At 43.9% G+C, this 22752-nt stretch overlaps 1 protein-coding gene across 3 annotated transcripts in view; it reads right to left on the reverse strand.

The window, feature by feature from the left end:
• Ascc1 (activating signal cointegrator 1 complex subunit 1) overlaps positions 1–22752 on the reverse strand; it is a 128857-nt gene that overhangs the window by 19770 nt on the left and 86335 nt on the right. For 2 of the 3 annotated variants that reach the window (XM_063238644.1, XM_063238645.1), the window contains exons 8-9: positions 9809–9933; positions 8095–8180 (exon numbers count right to left, since the gene is read on the reverse strand). In XM_063238644.1, the coding sequence (XP_063094714.1) occupies positions 8095–8180; positions 9809–9933 (211 nt within the window). The remainder of the gene's footprint in view (positions 1–8094; positions 8181–9808; positions 9934–22752) is intronic. The other variant, XR_010044004.1, reaches the window with a different exon arrangement.

The following is a 22752-nucleotide window of genomic DNA, read 5'->3' on the forward strand; positions in this document are numbered from 1 at the left end:
TGATCACAATGTACAATATATTTTCAAAGCAGTTTGCTTTATCAAAGTGATGCTCAATAGATGATTATGTGTCTGTTTCCTAGCAGAATTTAATCATTATGGGTGTGAAATCAATTAAGGCAATTCACTTTAGAAAAGAACAAAGCTTAAAGAAGTAACATCTGCTTAGTGACTTTATTCAAGTGAGATTAAAATTTCAAGTCACAAAATATTAGGTAGTAAAAGTGACAACATAGCTAGAGTAGACATCAAGAGATAGTAACTTTATCCTAGATTCAACTTGCTGCATTAGAGCAATGAAATATTTAGTGATGGATATTCAAGGAAACACATTCTGAAAAATTTGAGTTCTGAAGTGAAAAACAAATCTAAAGAGCCAAGTAGCCAGGCATGGTGTACATGCCCTGGGAGGCTAAGGCAGGAGGACTGCCATGAGTTCAAAGCCGGCCTGGGCTACATAGTGAGTTCAAGGCCTGCCTAAACTGTATAATAAGACCCTGTCTCAAAAAACAAAACAAACAAACACAAAACAAAATGAAAAAAGAAAACAGAGCCAAGTGATTGAGAAATAATGTTTTAAGAATAGCATAGACTATAGCTAAATATTGAATTAAAAAACGAAACTATATAATAAAAACATAACTTTTTCTTCAAGTAAAATAATACATTTTTATAGTGCTACTCTTTATTTTTAATCATTAATATTTTTGAACTTGTTTTTTTTTTTTTTTTGGTGCTAGGGATCGAACTCATGATCTAGAGTTTGCCAAGCCGGCACTTAGGCTGCTGAGCTAAACCCACGGCAATCATTAATATTTTTATTAAAAAGTTATGACATTTTTGAATTTCAGTTCACCATGACAGAGCTTACTACCCTCCCTTCTGTATGAACAACACATAAAAAGGTAAAAAGACTAAAATATCCATAACTCTTCTTAGATTTATCAGAGAAGTGAGACAGGACAAACTGTCACTCTCAAAATTAGAGAGACACGTAAGTAGATACAGAGAGTCCCAACTTCCCACAGCAGAAAGGAGGTGAACACCAGAGCAGGAAAATCTAAGCTGCATGTGATAAACTCCTGGAGACCCAGTGTGAACAAATCTAAGAGTAAAAGCTGGGCATGATGCCCATGCCTGTGATCCCAGCACTCGGGAAGCTGAGGCGGGAATCACTATAAGCATGAGGCCAGCCGGGGCTACACAGTGAATTTAAGACCAGCCTAAACTACATGGCGAGACCCTTCTCAAAAAGCAAAATAAAATACCAAAACAAGTCTAAGAGTTAAAGAATAACTATAAAACGACTATAGCTAAATACTTCATGGTAAGAAATTTGGAAGCCTCTTTGCTAAGATCAGGAACAATGCAAATATGTTCCCTCTAGCCCCTGGATTTTCATCACCATACTGCAAGTCTTAGCTAAGCAGTAAAACAAGATAAGGAAATTACAGGTATACAGACTGAGAAAGAAGTAATAAAACTGTCTTTACCTGCAGATATCATGATTGTCTCTGTAGAAAATCCAAAACAACTGACCAAGAAAACCTTCTAGAACTAACAAGTAATTATAGCAAGCTTATAGGAGGTAAGATTACTATAGAAAAACCAGTTGCTTTTCTACACACTGATAATGGACATGTAGAATTTGATACTAAAAACACAATATTCCCCAAATGAAATACTCAGGTATACATTTAGCAAAATATGTATAATACATATCTGAGAAAAACTTGGATGAAAGATACAAAAAAAGAGCTAAATATTCTATATATTCATAGCCAAAAGATTCAATATTATCAGGATATCAGTTCTTTCCAACTTATCTAGATTCAAAACAATCTCAATCAAAATCCTAGAAAGCTATTTTATAGATATCAACAAACTGATTCTAAAAATTAATGGAGAGGCAAAAAACCAGAAAAGCCCAGAATAGTCCATTCAACACCAAGGGAAAAGAACCAAGTCAGAGACCTGACACCATCCAACTTCAAGACCTACTAAACATCCTTAGTAACTGAGAGTGTGGTATTGGCCAAAGAACAAATAGGCAAAGGAAACAAAATAGCTCTGAAATATATCCCCACAAATATAGTCAGCTGATCTTTGACCCGGAGGACAGGCAATATAATGCAGGAAGCATCTTTTTCAGCAAGTGATGTTGAAAAAAAGGATCAGGCAAAAGAAAAAAAGGCTCTAGACAAAAACCTTACTGTCTTCACAAAAGCGACTCAAAAAGGATCACAGACACAAAGGTAAAATGAAAAATTATATTACTCCTAGAAGATAACAGGATACCTAGATGGCTATGGGTATGGCAATGACTTCTTAGATATAACTGAGGAAAGGAAGAATTCATGAGCCAGACTTCACTAAAATTAAAACTGCTCCATGAGGCCAGGGATTTAGCTCAGTGGCATAAGCACCTTCCTGGCAAGCAGGAGGTCATGAGTTCAATCCCCGGTACCAAAAAAACAAAACAAAACAAAGAAACTGCTCCATGAAAAAATAATGTCAAGAGAATGAGAAGGCAAGCCAAAGATGGGGAGAAAATACCTACAAAAGATACATCTGATAAAGGACCAATATCCAAAAAACACAACTCTGAACACACTAAGAAAACAACCAACTAAAAAATGGCCAAAAGGCCTTTTAGATACCTAACCAAAAAAGAGATGCAGATGGAAAGTAAACATATGGAAAGAAGGTCCCAGTTACATGTCACTAAAACTGCAGATTAAGTCATTAATGAGATATTACTATATGCTGATCAGCACGGCCGGTTCCCTGAACACTGACAGCACAAAATGCTGGCAAGGGTGTGGAGCTGCAGAATCTCTCAGTCACCTCTGGAGGGAATGCAAGATGCTACAACCAGTTTTGAAGACAATTTGGCAGTTTGTTTAAAACTAAATATGCTCTTTCCATACAATCCAGCAACAATATTCCTTGGAATTTACTCAAAGGAGATAAAAATTTATTATCTACACAAAAGCCAACACACAGATGTTTAAAGTTTTTTTATAAATGGCAAAATTTGGAAGCACCCAAGATATCCTTCAGGAGATGAATGGATGAACTGCACTACGTAAGTCAGCGGAGTATTATTCAGCACTAAAAAATGAGCTATCAGCCATGCAAAGACAGAGGAAACATAAATGCGTATTATTACATGAAAAGAGCCAATCTCAAAGGTTACATGCCGTATAACTCCAACTGTGTGACATTCTGGAAATGTCAAAACTATGCATATTACACAAAGATCAGTCGTTTCCCAGGGCAAGAGGGAAGGAAGGGAGGAGCAAGGCGGAGCAAGAATGCTCAGGGCAGGAAGACAATGAGCAGATGTCGTTACCACTGGTCCAAACTCACAGGACGCACAGCACCGAGAGGGAACCGTACTCAGCCGTCGACATGGGTGATAATGGTGTGTCAGTGTGGGCTCGTCAATTGTCACAAATGTCCCCCCATGGTGGAGAGCCATGCATGTGCAGGAATGGAGATATGGGAATGCTATACTTTCTTCTTATTTTTGCTGTAAACCTAAAACTGCTCTAAGAAATAGTTTATTAGATTTCTTTTAAATGATTACATAGTTTTGTCACTCCTCTTTTCCCTAGAAAAAATTAAAAAGAACTCATCCTTCAACACTCTAACTGTTCAAAACCAAATATTCATTCAAAACAAGCCTCTCGGGGCTGGGGATTTAGCTCAGTGGCATAAGCACCTGACTTGCAAGCAGGTGGTCGTGAGTTTAATCCCCGGGACCGATTAAAAAAAAAAAAAAAACCAAGCCTCGGTTGGGCATCATGGCACATGCCTATAATCCCAACTGCTCAGCCATCGAGGCAGGAGGATAACAAATTTGAGGCTAGCATCAGCAATTTAAGGACCTATCTCAAAACCAGGTAGGCTTGGTGACACTCCCCTATAAACCCAGCAGTTGGGAGGCTGAGGCAGAAGACTGCTGTGAGTTCGAGGTCATTCTGGGCTGCACAGTGCGTTCAGGCCAGCCTGAACTATATAGTGAAATCTTATATAAAACAAACAAACAAACAAAAAAGGGGGTTGAAATGCAGGTCAGTTCTCACTGGGTTCAATCTCCAGTGCAACACAAAAAAAAATTAATTACGTTTTTACTTTAGCGAGAACTGATTAAAGAGTTGGGCAGGAAAAGACACTGGGAGCTTTATTTTAGTTTCTGATCTTCTATTGTTTATGATGATTCGTTAAATAGTATAGATACGCTTTGTGCAAATACATAGCAACAAAAACTATAGTACAGTTTTTCAAAAAGCTTCCCTTATAAAAATTGCTGTGAGTAGAGCAAACTAACTAAAGATCTCACTTAAATTTAGCTGTTCTAATTGTCCTCTAAAGGAGTCCAAGGAACAGAGATGGGACCAAAGGGAAAAAAAAATCAATGAAATGCATGAGTGATTCTCACATCTTCCAGACAAGTCACAATGTGGGATAGACTTAAAACATATTATAGAAGCATTAAAATTGAAGTATCTTGTTTAATATTGCCAACCTCTCCTCTCTCGAAATTTGAAGATTTTTATATATAAAATAGAAAGTACAAATTCATTTCCCTTGTACCTGGCTTCTATGCTCCATGATTTTTTAAAGCGTCTGAGGAAATGGTACTTTCATGGAGCCCTCTGGCTTTGGACCCGCAGTGTTTTCCACTCCTCAAATGTCTGGCTGTGCCTTCATCTGGGCTCAGCACCTTCTCTGTGGGAACAGTGCTGGTGTCAAGCGGCTCCTCCTCACTCTGCACCAGAGCTGTGCTTGTGAGGGTGACACTGTACCCCTGTTCAGCCAGCCTGGAGCAGAAACTCAGGGAACTGTTCGTTGCCTAAGGCCATCTCCTGAGTCCCCCAGCAGACTGCCCCGACTTCCCTCTCCGGCAGCTGGCAGCTAATGACCATTCTGCTTCCAGCTCAAGAGGGAGCAGTTATTTCCCAGCAGTGTGCCTTTAGGTCAGCACGATTGTGCCAATTATGCACTGATGACTGCCTATGGCTATACAAACAGCATCTCCGCTGCCTGCGTGCTTAGTAATGCAGACACTTGGAGGAGACATCTGCTATTAATTTGGCATGGGTCATCTTCACTAATACGTCCTCCTTTGGAGCTGTCAGTCTGCCATAAGAACCCCACCCTAGTGGAATACGTTTGTGCTTTTTCTGGTTTGAATAACATAGGAGAATGATTTTTTAGTTGTCAGTCCTTTCAAAGTCTTTCTTAGGGACAGAAAATTCTTATTTTAACTATGAATAACCAGACACTAGTCTATTACAGCTGCGACAACTCTCAAAAGAGCTGTATAAAAGAAAAATGTGGCTTCCACCTCCAAAGTCATTAGAGACTTTTTTTCTTATTAAGGCACCCAGAACACAGCATTATGCTGAGCCAAAAGGACCAATTCTCTTCGTGGAGTAGAATAGCAATTGGCTGTTACTCATTAAATTCTTACAGCAATGAGCAATGACTTGCTTTCTCACTTTGTTCCTTTTTGAATAGTCGATGCAGCTGATTTTTTTTCCAGGGCTCCCTCGCATCCCCAGCACTCCTGATCCCTGGCCTGCGCATCTGTTAATATGCTGCACACATATGCTGGGCTCCTTAACAACCGATGCAGTTAACCTTTCTGTGCACTTCACATCAGTTCCTATCTTGTTAGTGAAATCAATTTTTTTCTTAAAATAATAATTTATTCTGGTATAAGAACTATATATATATAATCCATTGGTTTTCTAAATCTTATTTTTATTTTAAGGGCCTTAGGGGCCATGCATTCTTATGTTCAAATTGAGAAAGACATGTCCACCATCGCAATTCTGAAAGGTGGGTTTAACTATAGCTACTCTACAAACAGTTAAGTTATCACTGTGTGTGTTGGGAGGGGGCTAAGAGTTGGATCCCATCATGTAATTTCCTCGATGGAACATAGATAAAGGATTTTAATTCCTGCAACAGATGGTTGAGGAGGAAAATATTATAAACCATAGTAAAAGACAGTTTGTCATAACGATCTGTGTTCAAAGGCCCTTCCTTCCCACAACTTGGCACCATCAATATTATCTGTAATCACCCTGGAAGCTCATGGAAGGTAGGGTCTGTATCAGAATGACTGTTTGATCCTAAGGGCACATTAGAGGATGACATATCATCAATACACAGGCATTTCTGTTAGTGTTAGAATTATAGTCAATACAAAAATCTAATTTTTCTTTCTTTCTTCATTTGTGGTAGGAATTAAACCCAGAGCATTGCACAGAATGAGCTACACCTCCAGCCCCAAATGTTGATTTTTAATTACCATAGTTTTAGACTAACTAGCACACCCACGGCCACCAACATTTGTGAAATTAGTTTTAATCAGACATTATCCCTGCTCAGACAGATATGCCTATCTCCATGATCTAATGATCACCATCTCTATCCAAATACAGCATCACAATGGGAGGCATCAGAAACAATGCTGAATGTGTGAGTTCTGAGTCTTTTTGCTCTGATTTTGGCGTCTGCTACTATCCAGCAGGACTTTTGGTGAGTCATTTTGACCACATGGATCTCACACTAGAGACTGAAGAGGGCAACTGGACTAAAGATCTCCAAGTATCTCCCTGGGTCCAGCTCCAGAACAGACACAGCTGTGAATCAATGAGGGTACTCGGGGGACAGCGGAGTGCTTACCAACACTAGAGGGAGCTACGGTCCTGTCATTGCTGGGGTAGTTTAAAGACTGCAAGAAAAAGCATTATCACATGGAAAACTGCCCTGCCAGAGCGACAGAAATGCAGAATCACGTGAGGTTTCCATCCTGCAACCACAGGCCGTGCAGGCTGTCACAGGTGCCAAAGCCCCTCACACCTGACCGCATTAACACTTCCGGTTTCGTTTTAACTCCATCCAAGATGCCTTCAGCCATTACTAAAGATGCCCTTCCCTATTTGGAAATTTCTTTCTTAAAAACAACAAAAAGCAAAGTAATTCGTGATGTCTGTGAAAATTCTCACAGAAGGGAGACAGAGAAGGCAGGAGCTGTGCGGCACACCGAAGCTGCGGCCCAGGACAAGTGGTGAAGTTAGCCACCATCGAGTCCATGAGCAGCCTGCCACTCAGACCCAGAGCATCTCAAAGAGCTCTGCACATCGGGTGCTGGAAGGCCTTGGGGATGGCCTCTTGGGCCAAGGAAGGAGCTCACAGCTGAAGTGCAATGTCGCTGATGACAGGCTGTGGGGTCACAGGCAGCACTGGGGAAGAACACTGGCAAAGAACGAGATAAGGGAATGGAGGATGGGCTAGGGCAGGAAAAAGCATTTCTAAATGCAGCTTACTCTGACGTTACTGTCTCCACCCCTGAAACACCCGTGGCCTTGAAAATGTCTAACCTAAGCCAGTATAGAACAAGTGAAATAAAGAACCAAGCCTCTCCCTGGGTATCAGCTGTGTTTCTCTTTGCCCGGGGAACAATGGCACGTTACCCTGACAGAGAGGGCATAAATCATGGACATTACACAATGCAGTCTGTTGGAGAAAGATAAATGCAATCCTGCCAGCCTCTTCTACTTAAATTTCAGAGATTAATGCAACTCAAAAAAAGCAACACTCCAACAGTCAGAAATGGACCACCTACTTTTTAGGACAGAGACTACCTCTGAGTAAAAATAGATTGTGCAGGAACTTGGGAAAGCCATGTTGTGGGCGAAGAGAAAAATCTACTAGAAAACAGGTCTTTTTCATCAAAAAATATGCAAATTCAAACCTCCAGAGGTAAGTACAACATAAAACTTGCCATGTTAAAAACAACTTGTTCTTATGCCTCTAAGTAGGTGGGAGACTGTATTTTCCCTTAGATCACCAATTTCAATTCTCCAGAAGTGCCAAAGCCTAACAAAGTCAAAAGGACTTCTTTTTTTCTAGAACATAAAAAAAAAAATTTTAAAATAGCTCTTTCCATCAGTGATCCTCATGAAAAGCATAAGAAAAATATACTCTACTGTTAAGAGGAAAACAACTTGTTTTCCTGCCTTATTTAGGGCACATGCCAAGGATTTCCAATTTTCTCTTCTTCATACTGACCTTTAAAATGTTTCGGCCATCAAATGATTCTCTTTCCTTGAAGATATATTTGCCATCTGGGGTGTAGAGATTGTACCTGCCTTCAGCTGTAAACATTCCAAAGATAATGGTAGAGAAGCTTGGGTTATTTATCTGTTTGTATCCTGTTGGATTTCTGTAAGTACCCAAGGACAAGTAGCAAAATTTTCGTGTGCTCTTGGAAAGTGCCATTATGTGTAAGGAAAAACAGCAGGCTATTAATCAAGACACCTGGCTTTTAGTGCCAGCTCTGCCACCAGCTCATTCAGTATAGATCCATTCATTCAGCATTCCCAGGTACTCAGGGAAAGTACTTACTAACTATGTAACTAGATGTATCTTGCACAAATCATATGTCTTCCTTGAACTTCATTTACAAAGTTAGAGGTTGAGAGTAACTGATTTCTAAAGGTTCCTCACAAGGAACAAACCCAAGACAAGCTGATAGCAATGTACAACATTTTTAATCTCTCTCTCCCTCCCTCCCTATATCTCTCTCTTTTAACAGTGCTAGGGATTGAACTCTTGTGCATATTAAGCAAGCATTCAACCACATACCAGTCCTACATGCATTTTAAATATGTAAAAATACATAAAAGTTCACACATAGTTAGTAAAAACTGCAGGTCCCCACACTTTGGGTTGATTTAAGGGCTCTCCTCAGAAGAAAAGAAGTCCTTTTGTTGCAATCAAAAGTATCCTTATAGATATTCTACACTGAAAAGCAGTAAATCTATGACCTTGGCCTAAACAAAGCTGTGTTCCAGCTTCTGAGTTAATTTAGGTTGCATGTCCCAAAGGATGTCCTTCAAGGGCAACAAGAAGAGGCGTATCAAAGCAAAGGGAAACAGAAAAAGAAAAAGTAACACATCATTTCATGTCCTTTTTAAGTAAAAATTCAATATAGAGACGAGTACAGGAAATAGAAAACTCAAAGTATCAAAAATTACCTACCTTACAAGAATATTTTCTATATCAACCCTTTCTTGTCTACTGACAGACCTTCAAAAATATTCAAATCTTTATCTCCTTTTCTATCTCCCTACCTGTCTCTCTCTTTCTCTGTCTCTCTGTCTCTCTGTCTCTCTGTCTCTCTCTCTCTCTCTCTCTCTCTGGTACTAAGGCTGAACCATCCACAGAGGACTTAGCTATCTCCCAGCACTTTTTATTTTAAGACAGAATACTGGTAACTTTTCCAGGCTGGCCTTAAACTTGTGATCCTCCTGCCTCAGCCTCCCAAGCAGCTGGGATTACAGAGGTGCACCATGCCAGCCCACACTTTCCATCTTGGAGTATGTTCCTTTAGTCACATCAGTTCTGTCCAGAGTTCTAATGACTTCACAAACATAATACAATTTTAGCTATACACATGAGTAATTATGAAACTATTTTCTAATGAAAAGTATTCTCCTAATCTAAAGCTCCAATCTATGTAAATTGCAGCTTATAAAAACAGATTCCCTGTTAAGAAAAAGAGGATACATGCAATTTGACAGTTGGGCTGGGGTGGGCAACACTGGAGATATAATACAGCTCAAGGCAACATGTTGGATTCAATTCTATTACCACAAAACAAAACACTAACAGATGAGAGTAAAGATACATGAGAGGCTCTTTGATGGTCAGTCTGTCCAAGCCACCTGGTGGCCCTCTAAACCCTTCTCATGCACTGTGCCATAGCTCTGTGAGTGCTTACCATCGGGGTCTTTCCTGAATAGCGTGTTCATGACTGTGCCATGCAGTTTCACACTGTTCCATTCTTTCACTATTAGTCCAGCTGCCTGAAAGCGTTCCAGCACTCGATTCACCAATTCCTGCAGCCTGGAAGAAATGAAGTACACAAACCTTAGTAATTTCCAAATGGCCTGGCTACTAATTCAACAATGTGCTTAAGGCCCCTGTTCTGTCCAAATACTGTGAATCCCTGCAACAGGAACAGAGGCTGCGGCCACCAGCATGGAGTTCCTGTCTTGCCTGGAGGGCAGGAGTGAAGTGCATACAATGGCACACATCTGTATTCCCAGCCCAGGAGACAGGAGGATCATGAGTTCAAAGCTAGCCTAGAGTACATAGTGTGACTCTATCTCAAAAAACAAATAATAAAACCAAAACAAAAAAAAAGAAAGACAAGCAAAAACAAATAGTTGTAACACTTGTACATTACAGTGAGTGTGAAAGGAGTGATCAGATCCACACGCATAGGGCCAGGTTTCCATAGAAGGGCTTCCAAACATGGGTCTTGAAGGATCATTAAAGATTTGCAGACAAGGGAAGGAAGAGCATTTCAAGCAGCAGGAAAAACAGCAAAAATGCCAAGGCATGCAAAATCACAGCCCGAGCGGAAACTGCCAACTACTGAGCATGGCTACAACACTGGAGACAAGGGGCCGATGGAAACAAGCCCGGCACACAAGCAGTGCTCAGAGCGCAAGGTGCCACTGGGAGATTTCCTGCGGGGTACCGTGCGAGATCTGCTGTCACAGCTGAGAGCTGACCTGCTGAGCACTGTGAAGTGCTGAGAAGGAAAAGGGAGCGGCAGGAGAGGTCAGTTGGGCAGTGCTTACGCGGACAGACGACATTGAGTTCAATGTGTTGGCCACTGTGCCAAGCACTTGACGTCTGCTGAATCATTTTAATGCTCACAGGGAATTCTTACCTCTACTTCATCAGTGAGAAAACTAAGGCACAGAGAAGTTACACAACTCGGCAAACTCAGTGGCAGATCCAAAATTAGACTGCAGGGCTGAGGCTGATGCTCAGTGGCAGAGTACGTATTTAGCATGCATGAGGCCCTGGGCTCACTCCCCAGCACCACACGTAGTCTCACTCTGTCTCTCTGCCTGTGTTTGTCTCTGCCTCTCTTTCTCTGACATTTCTTAGGGGCCAGGAGCATAGCGCAGGAGTCTGGTTTCAGAGGCCATTTTCTTCAGGGCCATGCTGTAACAGGAAAATAGTGGTGACCTAGACCACGGCAGGGGCAGTGAGAACTGAGACGAGGACGTGGACTATGTGAGAGCTATGAGAGGGACTGAGGAGGAGAACAGGCTGAGAATGGCTCTTACACTGTCCTTGATGACTGTCAATGACCAGGGGAACCGAGGTGGAGGGCAGGGAGCAGCAACTGTCGAATGTGGCGTACTGTTTGGAGAGGGGGCTAACACTGTTTGCTTCTGTGTGTAATTGTTGGGAGCCGCAGCCCCGAGCCCGGTCGCCTCACTTGGCGGACGTGAGGCCTGTAGTAAAGAGTAAAGCCTGAGGTAGATTACCCCTCCCATCGAGCACGTTAGTTTCCTGCTTACCGCGTAAGCAACCCGCTCAAAAATATAGTCTGCCTGGCAACTGATGATGTTAGCCAATCAGCTTGCCTTGCTCACTTTAACATGATTGGACACTGTATCCGTATATATACTGGTGCCACCCCTGGGGGGGAGAGAGAAGCCCGGAAGTAGAAGCCCAAAAGGAGCCGCGGGGAGCGGACCAGAGGAGGCTTCGGCTGGGAGCGATCCCAGGGCAGGCTGTACGGAGAAGAAAAATAAAAGAAAAGGTTGTCCACTGCCAGACTTTGTCGTGTGTCCTTCCTGCCGGCCGGGAGCGGACATCGACATTTGGTGGCCCGTACGGGGACTGATCACCCCCGAGACGTGGAAGTGGACAACGCTCCAGTACAGAGCTGCGAGACAGGTGAGTTGGGGATAAGCCTGGGCTCTGGGTGGCGCGCACCTACAGGGCTTTTAGACTCCCCTCAGGCTCACGCGTAAGTGTCGGATTCCTTGGGCCTCACACGGTGAGTAACATATTAAAAAATGGGAAACATGCTAGGTAGTAATATTAAGAGCGAGGGTGGTTGTGGAGAAAGCTCTCAAGAGCTTACAAAAGTACGCAGGGTATCTGAGCAGGCCCAGTCAGGGAGCTCCCGGGAGGGGTCCGTCAAGGGGAACAAGGATGCTAAGGAGGAGGATGGGGCTCTAGCCTCGGAGTCGTCTGACTCCGAGGACGAGGGAAAGTTGAATGGCAAGGAGGCCAAAGAGACCAGCTGTCAGGAGCCTAAGTCGCTCGATAAGGAGTCGCAGGGTTCTTTACCTTGGGGGCTGTTCCCGGAGGCGATCCCTCGCCGCGAGGCGGCCGCCCGGGAGCTCCCTTCCTCTTCGCCAGAACAGGAAGTGATGCACGGGCCCCCATTTTCCGCCCAATCACGGCCGCTGTCTTATGCTCCGCCGCCGGCGGGTCGGTATTTTTACAGGCGGCTTTGGCAGGGGGGACGCTTGTCTCATGAGGTACATCCACCTGGGATAGATAGTGGCCCCTATGGGATATTTCCTGTACAAGTAGCTATGGGCCAGGGACGCAATGTATGGGAGCCTTTTGAGATAAAGCAGATTAGAGAACTTAAAAATGCAGTTACAACCTTTGGGCCGACTGCGCCTTACACCATTGCCATGCTGGAGAATCTGTCTTCTGGGCCCCTCACCCCCGCGGACTGGATTCAGCTGGCAAAGGCGTGTCTGCCCTCGGGCAGTTACCTGGATTGGCGAGCCTGGTACGCAGAGTTCTCTGCAGAGCAGGCTGAGAGAAACGCCAATCGGGGAAACCGGGGGTGGAACAAGGAAATGCTTATGGGAGAAGGTCGGCACGCTGATGATCAGACTCAGTTCCCCGGCGCTGTCTATGAACAAATCAATGCCATAGGGCTCCGCGCCTGGAAGCAAGTAAGTGGTGCCGAAACAGCCTCCTTGTGTCTTTCAAAAATAATTCAGGGTACCACAGAGCCATTTGTTGACTTTGTGGCCCGAATGCAAGATGCTGCCGATAAGATATTTCCTGATCCGGGAGTGGCTCAACCGCTGGTAAGACAGCTGATTTTCGAGCAATGTACAAAGGAGTACAAGGCAGCGATAGCTCCTCATAAGAACAAGGACCTCAACGCCTGGATTAGGATATGCAGAGAGATAGGGGGGCCGCTCTCCAACTCGGGAGTGGCTGCTCTCCTGGCCGCGGCTGTACAGCAGAGGGGACCTCGCGGGTTAGAAGGGGAATGTAAGGCTAAAGGGTGTTTTGCCTGCGGGGAGCCAGGACACATTAAACGTCATTGCCCAAACAATGCAGATGCTAGGCCTCGCCCTAGGAATGAAGAACCATATGTTTGTGGGCGATGCAAAAAGGGATCACACAAAGCTGAGGAGTGTAGGTCGGTCTTTGATGCTCAGGGCAACCGTATTTGTGGACAGGATGCTAGAGGGCCAAAAAACGGCCAGAGGGGGCCCCCTTCACAGGCGGGCCCCCGCCCCAGAGACAGGACAGCTCAGGATGGCAGCCTTCAACAAGGGCCACCCCTGGGTCAGCAGGTGTGGACCTCAGTGTCGCCTCCAGACTTATACAGAAGGTCACCATTAGGACGGATGGCGTTAGGACCCTAAATGACATGCAAAAGCTATTGGGAGACATTAATTGGATTAGGCCATATTTACATATACCAAATTCAGATCTCAAACCCCTGTTCGACCTTCTAAAGGGAGACCCAGATATAGCCTCCCACAGGAGGCTCACTCCTGAGGCAAGAGCTGCCTTACAGAGAGTGGAAAAAGCCTTAGGTGGGGCTACCTTACACAGAATTGAACCAGGGCGACCCTTTGATGTCTGTTTGCTACAGACTAGTCTACAGCCCACAGCGGTGATTTGGCAGAAAGGACCATTACTGTGGATACACCCTAAGGTCTCACCTGCAAAAGTCATAGAGCATTACCCGGAGGCAGTCGCTTCATTGGCCCTTGAAGCGCATGATAGAGCTGTCCAACATTTTGGCTCAGGACCACAAGCCATCCGAGTACCCTATACCGCCAGCCAGATCAAGACCCTGGCTGCCTGCATAGATACCTGGGCCATTCTGAGATGTGTTTTCCATGGGGATATAAACAATCAATACCCTAAAGACCCTATCTTGTCATTTGTCACTCAGCACCCTATAATTTTTCCAAAGGTTACTGCCTCTGAGCCATTAGTCCCAGCAACTACAATATACACAGATGGCTCCAAGACGGGGATAGGCGCCTATGTGATCCTAGGCAAGCCCCCGGTTACCATACAATTTAAACCAGATCAGCCTCAGGTGGTAGAACTGCAGATCGTTAAAATGATTCTTGAACGGTTCTCAGAAGCCATTAACATTGTCTCCGATTCTAGGTATGTGGTCAATGCTATGCAAGTGCTTGAGACTGCCAGTTTAATTAGATCCACTTCCACAGTGGCTGGACTGTTCCTGTCTATCCAGACATTGCTTCAGAACAGACACCATAAGGTCTTCACCACCCACATAAGAGCACATACATCCCTGCCAGGGCCTATGGCACAGGGGAATGCGGCTGCTGACACTGCCACTCGCCCGTTATGGATTTTTACCTTACTAACACCAATCGAGCGAGCCCGTGCCTTCCATGATAAATTTCATGTTAATGCCAGGACACTAGCAAACCATTTCCATGTTTCTAGAGCAGATGCACGAGATATCGTGCGACTATGTAACTCCTGTGCCACATACAAACCTGCCATACCGATGGGAGTAAACCCTCGAGGTTTGATCCCTGGTGATGTTTGGCAGATGGACATCACACATATACAGGAGTTTGGGACTCTTAAATATGTTCATGTTTCCACAGACACCTGTTCTCACGTCATATTTGCAACAGCAGAAACAGGTAAAAAAGTGTCTAATGTGATCAATCATTGCCTGGCGGCTTGGGCCGCATGGGGCAAACCAAAAATATTAAAAACTGATAATGGACCAGCCTATATAGGCAAAGCCTTCAATGAGTTCTGCAAAATGATGGAGGTTCAATTAAAACATGGTATCCCATACAATCCCCAAAGTCAAGGAATCATTGAGAGGGCTCATAGAAGCCTCAAAGAAATTTTACAAAAACAAAAAGGGGGAGTAGGCCAAGGCCTGGCCCCAAAGGCACGATTATCCATGGCACTATTCACACACAATTTTTTAAATTTAAATAATGATAATCGCTCCCCAGCTGTGGAGCACTGCAACCCTTCCCCCAACCATAAAGGGTGGGTGAAGTGGAAAGATGTCCTGACAGGACAATGGATGGGCCCGGATCCAGTGGTCAGCTGGAACCGAGGCGCGGTTTGTGTTTTCCCACAGGAATCGGGACGAGAACCACTGTGGGTACCGGAGAGACTGACACGGGCGACAAAGCCCTCGACTGAAGATCAGACCTGCCCTACCGGAGATCCATCACAGACCAACCAACAAGATGAATAGAAATAGCGGTAGCCCGAAATGGACAAGAAGATCCTCAGGCATATGCATGGCTCGCTCGCCTAGCCTACGACCGAGTCTAGGGACGGTGAGCTTCCCACACTCCTCCTCTAAAAAATTATGACATAGCTGGGTAGGAGAGTCAATGACGGGTAAGAGCGTACTCCCCCGGTGCGACTCAACCTAAGCCAGGCCCTACCCCATCCTGCACGTAAGCCGCTGGACTGTTAGATGCTGCCCAGGTCTAAATTTCTCTCCGAGGGGATTTCTTTACGGAGAGAAAATGAGTGCAAGCTTGTGTGCATCCAGGTTCCGTCCAGTTTGTGCCTGGCCCTAGAAAAAGGACGAGGGCCTCAGGGCCTTGGCGGACCATGGGACGGCCGACCAGGGTCTAAGCCAAGGACCTACGGTGGGCCTACGCATAGGGCATAAGCCTCTGCACCCAGTCCAGAAAGGGCTACGATGCGCACATTCATAAAAAATAAAAAAGGGGGAGATGTTGGGAGCCGCAGCCCCGAGCCCGGTCGCCTCACTTGGCGGACGTGAGGCCTGTAGTAAAGAGTAAAGCCTGAGGTAGATTACCCCTCCCATCGAGCACGTTAGTTTCCTGCTTACCGCGTAAGCAACCCGCTCAACAATATAGTCTGCCTGGCAACTGATGATGTTAGCCAATCAGCTTGCCTTGCTCACTTTAACATGATTGGACACTGTATCCGTATATATACTGGTGCCACCCCTGGGGGGGAGAGAGAAGCCCGGAAGTAGAAGCCCAAAAGGAGCCGCGGGGAGCGGACCAGAGGAAGCTTCAGCTGGGAGCGATCCCAGGGCAGGCTGTACGGAGAAGAAAAATAAAAGAAAAGGTTGTCCACTGCCAGACTTTGTCGTGTGTCCTTCCTGCCGGCCGGGAGCGGACATCGACATGTAATGTTATGGGATATCCAGTTAGGCAATAGATAAACGACAGGAATAGATAAACGACAAGTTTAGGAATAGATAAACGACAAGTTGGAGATCAAGAGAAAGATCCAGGCAAACAATACAGATGGGGGTGGGGCCAACACTGCAAAAACTAACAGTTAAGAGTACAGGGACCAAGGCCATCATGGAGAGAGGCGTCAGTGTGACAGGGCCTGAGGGGGTGCTGATCTTTGCAAGGGGCAGGGAAAGAACCAGCAGGGCCACTGGTTAGGAAAGGGAAACAGGAAAGGAAGGCTTTAGAGAGGCTACAAGGAGAATTACAAGAGGGAGAAAGGAATAATTAGCACAGCACAACACTAGGGGAAAGTAAAGATGATGACACCTTCAAATTTCCCATGTAAGGAACTTCTGTCACAGCAGTCTGGTTTTTTTTTTTTTTTTTTTTTTTTTATCAGTACCAGGGATCAAACTCACGACCGCGCACTTGCAAGGCAGGCGTTTATGCCGCTGAGCTAAATCCCCAGCCCCTATCACAGCAGTCTTGGTTAGCACACTGGAAACAAAAGTCTTGTGACAAGGACCAAAGGAAAAAGTCAATGGGAAAAGGGCATGAATGTACACCATCCTTAAGAAACTATATAAATGCCTTGGTAATTACAAGGTTTAGAGTTGAGGCCAGGCATGGTGGTGCATACCTGTAGTCCCAGCCTCAGGAGGCTGAGGCAGGGGAACTGCTGCAAGTTCGAGACCAGCCTGGGCTACAAAGTGAGCCCAAGGCCAGCCTGAATCGCATAGTGAGACCCTGTCTCTAAAAAAAAAAAACCAAGAGCTCAAAGGACACGGGGTGTGGCTGTGTGGCAGTGGTCAGTTACACAGGAGGAGACAGGGTCTGTGCTCAGGCAGCTTCCGGTCCCGAGGGAGGCGATGGTCCAGGAGCAAGCATGCATTTCTTCAGGAAGCACAATGGATTGGGGTACCGCTACAGATAGGTGAGAGGGATGGTCTCCCTGATAAAGTGACACCTGAGCAGAGAACTGAGAGAAAAGCATCCAGAGAGAGAACAGCAGACACGAAGGCAGGATGCACAGGACACAACACGGTAGCAAAGCCACTGTCTGGAGTGACATCTGGGAGAGGTCGTAGGGGCAGGAAAGGCAGGTGGCAGGCCCTGGGGCTCCCGTGAGGACTCTGGTGTGGACTGAGTGAGGCGGGTAGCGCTCAGGGTTTGAAGCAGAACGACACCACGAGGCTGCTTGGGGGAGCACAGACAGGGCAGGAGGGCAGCTGAGAAGCTGTTGCAGGAGCCCTGCAGCCAGGGAGGTGGGGAGAAGGGGCAGACTTCTAGGTATGCTGGAGTCCGGGGGCCACTATGATTTAACTTCTATCCAGGGAATGAAAAGACCAAGTACCACATTCCAGGATCCAGGAGAAGCTCTTCTAAGCGAAGGGCAGCAGTGAGGTAGAAATCAGGCCCAAGCCAAGCTGTGTGCAGCTGCCTGCTGCAGGGCAGGCAGGGCAGGAACAAACAGTGAGGTGTCTAGAGAAAGAGGGGCCCAAAGGTAAGAAAACCAGCTATGCAGATGCCGTCACACACAAAAGACACAAAAGCACAAGGGCCTGGATTCAGTCACCAACAGAGAGAGGCAGGCTGGGCCTTCTGTACATAGTTTTTTTTTCTGATTATAAAAATCAAGCTGGGCATGATGGCGCACACCTGTGATCACAGCACTCGGAAGCCTAAGGCAGGAGGATCGCCATGAGTTCAAGGCCAGCCTGAGACCCTGTCTTAGAAAACCAACTCAAACAAAACCACACAAAACCCAAAAATAATACACATTCATGATGGAATCAGCAGAAAAGTATAGAAAAAGGAAAACATAAGCTCATAAACAAATGTTTATCTGCGGATATGACCAGAAAAACAAGTAAAATGTACTAGGTGCAGATCTGGGAGTGGTGATGTACACTTATAATCCCCACATTTAGGAGGCTGAGGCAAGAGGATTGCCTTGAGTTTAAGGCCAGCCTGGGTTGCATAGGAAGATTGTGTTTCCAAACAAACAAATAAACATGTACTAGGTTTAACAGTTTCTGATTAACCAAAACCATCATAGAATCATAAAATTTTGAAATATTTCTGAATGCTGCAATATAATTTAAGTCTGGACATACGCATGTTCCCAATTCCCTCAATTCTGATCAGGACAGAACAGAACCTCGCTTTCTCTTTCCTCCGTTCAGGAAAAACACATGGATAGGGAGGAGGCTACAAGGAGACAAGCACAAGGAAGCTGCACAGACTGACTGAAAGACTCCAGCTCCCAGCCTGTCTTTCAAACAGCTTGGATTTCTGCCAATAACTGGCTCCAAATTTTGAAGGAACCAGTCTTTTAAAAGTCAGAGTCTAACCTGCTGTTTTAGCACAGGGAACGATGCTTGGCCACGCTGCACTGCTGCTCGGTGACAGAGGTGGTGGGATCCGTGAGTGTGGCAGCGGCTCCTGCCACTGTCACTTCACCACGCTCCGGGAGCCTGGCCCTGGCTCACTCACTGCCTTGTCACTGCACCTACGCTGATGCCTAATTGGCATATCTCCGATGCCCAGTAAATAGCTGCTGTTGCAGCGTGAAGGTATGAAACTTTGGGCAACAAACACTTCAGAGCACTATTAAGAGAAAGTAAAGGTACCTGGATATAATCACATCACACTGGTGTCGTGGACATTGTATTTGGCAATATATCACCATATTCCTAACAGTTTTTACCTCTCAGTGCCTATTTCATTGATCCTTTCCCGTTTGACTATTAATAAACCAGAAAGCTCTCTAGGTCTTTTTCCTCCCACTTCTGGGGACTGAGCACAGGGCCTTAAAACTGAACTTAATCTCCAAACACCCACACCTCCCCCCTTCACTTAAATTTTGAGACAGGGCCTTGCAAAGTTATTAAATTGCCCATGTTGGGCTCAAATTTCCATCTTCCTGCCTCGGCCTCTCAGAATGCTGGCATTACAGATGGGTGCTACATACCCAGGTTGTCTACGACTTTGCTTTTTCATAAGCTAAGTAAAAATAATATAGAGTTATTATATTAGTACAACAAATAAAGGATTTTTATGTAGCTTGTCATGGACACAGTGCACTGGGAGTTGGCAAACAAATCAGGTATGACTGTATTGAATCTAAGCACTTAGTTGAAAGCTGCAAGTGTAGATATGCAGAGCCACTTTATACATACACAGGTCATACTCCAGCATGGTCACGGACGCCCTAGATATGCAAAGTCCAGCTTTTCCCTTTTCTTTTGAGAACCTGTTATGAAGTCCAGGTTGGCCTTGAACTTGCAATTTAGCCCAGGCTTGCAATCCTGCTTCAGCCTAAGTCCACTCTTTTGCATGAGTTTTTCCTCTCCAGTATAGTTCACTGCTACCCAGTTAATCCCTCCTGAGCACTTACTATAGACTGACACGATGCTATTCAGTGCAAGAATAAAAATGCAACAAATTCATTCCTCATCACTAATAAATCCACAACCTGTTAAGATAACAAAGTTTTTGTCTTTTTAATGTGAAATTATAAAGAAGACTTCAATAATAAATACAAAGTGCCTAGATAGTTTAAAAGTGGAGAAGACTATAGCTGAGTGAGAACCAGATCAGCCTAGAAGGAGGATGAGCTGACAGCAGTCAGTACCTCTCCTGCTGAGTGCTGAAGAACTCACATGCTCACAGTCATGCACTGCTAAGCACACACTCGTAGTTTGCAATGCTAAGTACATGCTCATTGCAGTCTTGCAATGCTAAGCACACACTAGTATCGCAATGCTAAACACGCTCAGTCTTGCAGTGCTAAGCACGTGCTCTTCCACCCTGCTCCCCACTCAACTCTAATTGCTGCTAGCACTGCCTATTGTACACAATACTATGACAGACCTGTTCGTATGCACATATTCACCTACAGCTGATCAACTCTACTGGATAAATTCTACAGGGAGAATCAGCCAGTGCAAGAAACAGGAAACTCTTGGAATCAAATGTCAGCTTGCTTTCTGTACTAATTAAGACTTTTACCAGCAGTGATCTTCTCGTGTCACTTACTGGAAAATCACTTAGCACTCTTATACTTTTAAACTTTAAAAAATTATACGTAAATAGTTAAGCTTCTGAGGTTTCCCCAGTGTTTTATCTTTTTTTGTATATGCTATACAACAGTTGCTACTTTAGAAGTATTAAACTATTTACTTGGGGGTATTTATTCTTCTCTAGCCACTTGTTAGCACTTTTACTGATCTCTTATCAATTTTCAAGGTATTAAAAGTATTTTTGGTAGCTTCATATTACCTGCAAATGAAAATTTGGTTTTCAATTGTCTTTGCTTTACAGCTTAGTACTAGCCAGAGCTTTCAATGTGTTTAATACTAATGGTGATTGTAGGCAACCTTGATTTGTTTCTGATTATAATTAAAAATAAAGCTTAAAAAAAAAAACTAGTATATTACCATTTAATATGATTGATAATTCTTTTAAAATAGGTATTTATCATATTAGACAATATCACTTTCTTTCTTTTCTGAAATAAGAATTCCTTATTTACTGTACAGTTTTAACCTTAACTCCTATTACTAGGCCAAACTAGTTGCCTTTTTCTGTCACTTTCTTTCTTCTTTTTTTTTTTTTTTTTTTTGTCTTTTTCCTTTTTATCGGTACCGGGGATCGAACTCAGGATGGCCTGCTTGCAAAGCAGGCGCTTATGCCACTGAGCTAAATCCCTAGCCCCTTTATTTCTATTTTTTAAAAGTTTCTTCTTTCTTTCTTTATTCTTATCTTTTTGAGACAGGTTTCATTTTGTAGTTCAGATTGACCTTGAAATCACTTGTGGCCCAGGTTGGCCTCAAACAATCCTCCTGTCTCACCCTCCTCCTGAGTGCTGGGATTATAGGCACGTACCATCACGCCCAGCTAAAAATGAGGTGAATTTTATCAAAAGCCTTTTAAGCATATACTTAAATATTGGTTTTAAATTTTATCAATATAGTAGGAATATTACTAAGTTCCCTAATATATTCCAATTATACATATATATTTGTTCAAAATTTATATAGAACCATTTGTGGAGAACATCTTTAAAAAACTGAGTCTATCATTGAATGTGTACAGTCTCTTACAGTTTATAATTTCCTGCATGTTTTATCATACTCATTTGTCATTATTTTATAATTTTGTTGATAGAGAAAATGGATTTTTTTAGTCTTTTTAAATGATGTTTTCTGTTGATGAACCTGCTGGCTAGTATAGAGTAAAGCAACTGCTTTTACCACACTGATTTTATAGCGACCTTATAAAATTCTGTTATTTCTTCTAATGATTTGGCAATTGTAGATACTGTACCTGCCCCATAGGTGCTACATTTGGAAGGTGACTAGATCATGGAGGTGTGGCACACTCATGGCTTAGTGCACTGATGACTTTATAGCTAACTGTGATGTTGGGAGGTCCAGCCTGGTGGGAGGAGGTGGATCACTGAGGCACAGCCTGGAATGGTCTATTGCCCTCCTCCCTTGATCCCTCCTGGCTTCCTGGCTACCCTGCAGGCCTGCCTTGGGGCCAGCCAATATGGGCTGAAACCTCTATAAACAGTGGGCCAAAATAAACCTTTTCTAATTCAAGTTCTGGATGTTGTACATTGTATGCCAGGGACAAGAAAGTAACTATATCATTAATTGATTAATCTCTGGTCAGAAAATGTGACCTGTAAGATACCAATTCATTGACATTTAAACTCTAATTATGATGTAGTATGCAATCAATTTTTCAACTTTTCTATATGCCTGGAAAGAATACAAACTCTGTAGCTGCTAGGTAAGTAGTTCCAGAAATGAATATTAGATTAACCTTGGTTTTTGTGGGGTTTTTTTATGTTCATTGTCGGGCTGGGGAATTGAATTCAGGAGCTCACACACGCTAGGCAAGTGCTCCACTGCTGAGCCACATCTTCCACCCCAAGACTGCCTTATTTCTTAGTACACATTTATAGTACACAATGTGTGCATTCTTTATGTGGAGTTGGTGAATGTACACAATACATCTTCGTTCCTTTTTACATCCCCTTCCCTCCTCTCTCCATCCATCTCTTGATCCCATTTCCACTTGAAAAACATCTTTCCCTAGTTCCTATTATCTTTTATTTTGATCTTTATTTATATTTTAGGTTTTTAAAGCCAGGGATTTAGCTTAGTGGCTCAAATGCTTGCCTGGTAAGTATGAGGTCATGAGTTCAATCCCTGGTACCAAGAAAAAAAAGTTATATTTTAGGTTTCTGATATAAGAGAAACTATGTAACCTTTAAGTTTGTGCGTCTGATTTATTTCACTTATTGTAGAAGACCACTTGGACAGTTCTCCTTGAATACAGATCAACTGCCTCCACTTTAGTTAAACCTGGCCCTGTGGTAAGTACAGAG

The sequence above is a fragment of the Cavia porcellus genome, unplaced genomic scaffold, assembly GCF_034190915.1.
Source record: "Cavia porcellus strain 051 isolate PalLab524CR breed Dunkin Hartley unplaced genomic scaffold, mCavPor4.1 scaffold_28, whole genome shotgun sequence".
In the NCBI taxonomy this organism is placed as follows: Eukaryota; Metazoa; Chordata; class Mammalia; order Rodentia; family Caviidae; genus Cavia; species Cavia porcellus.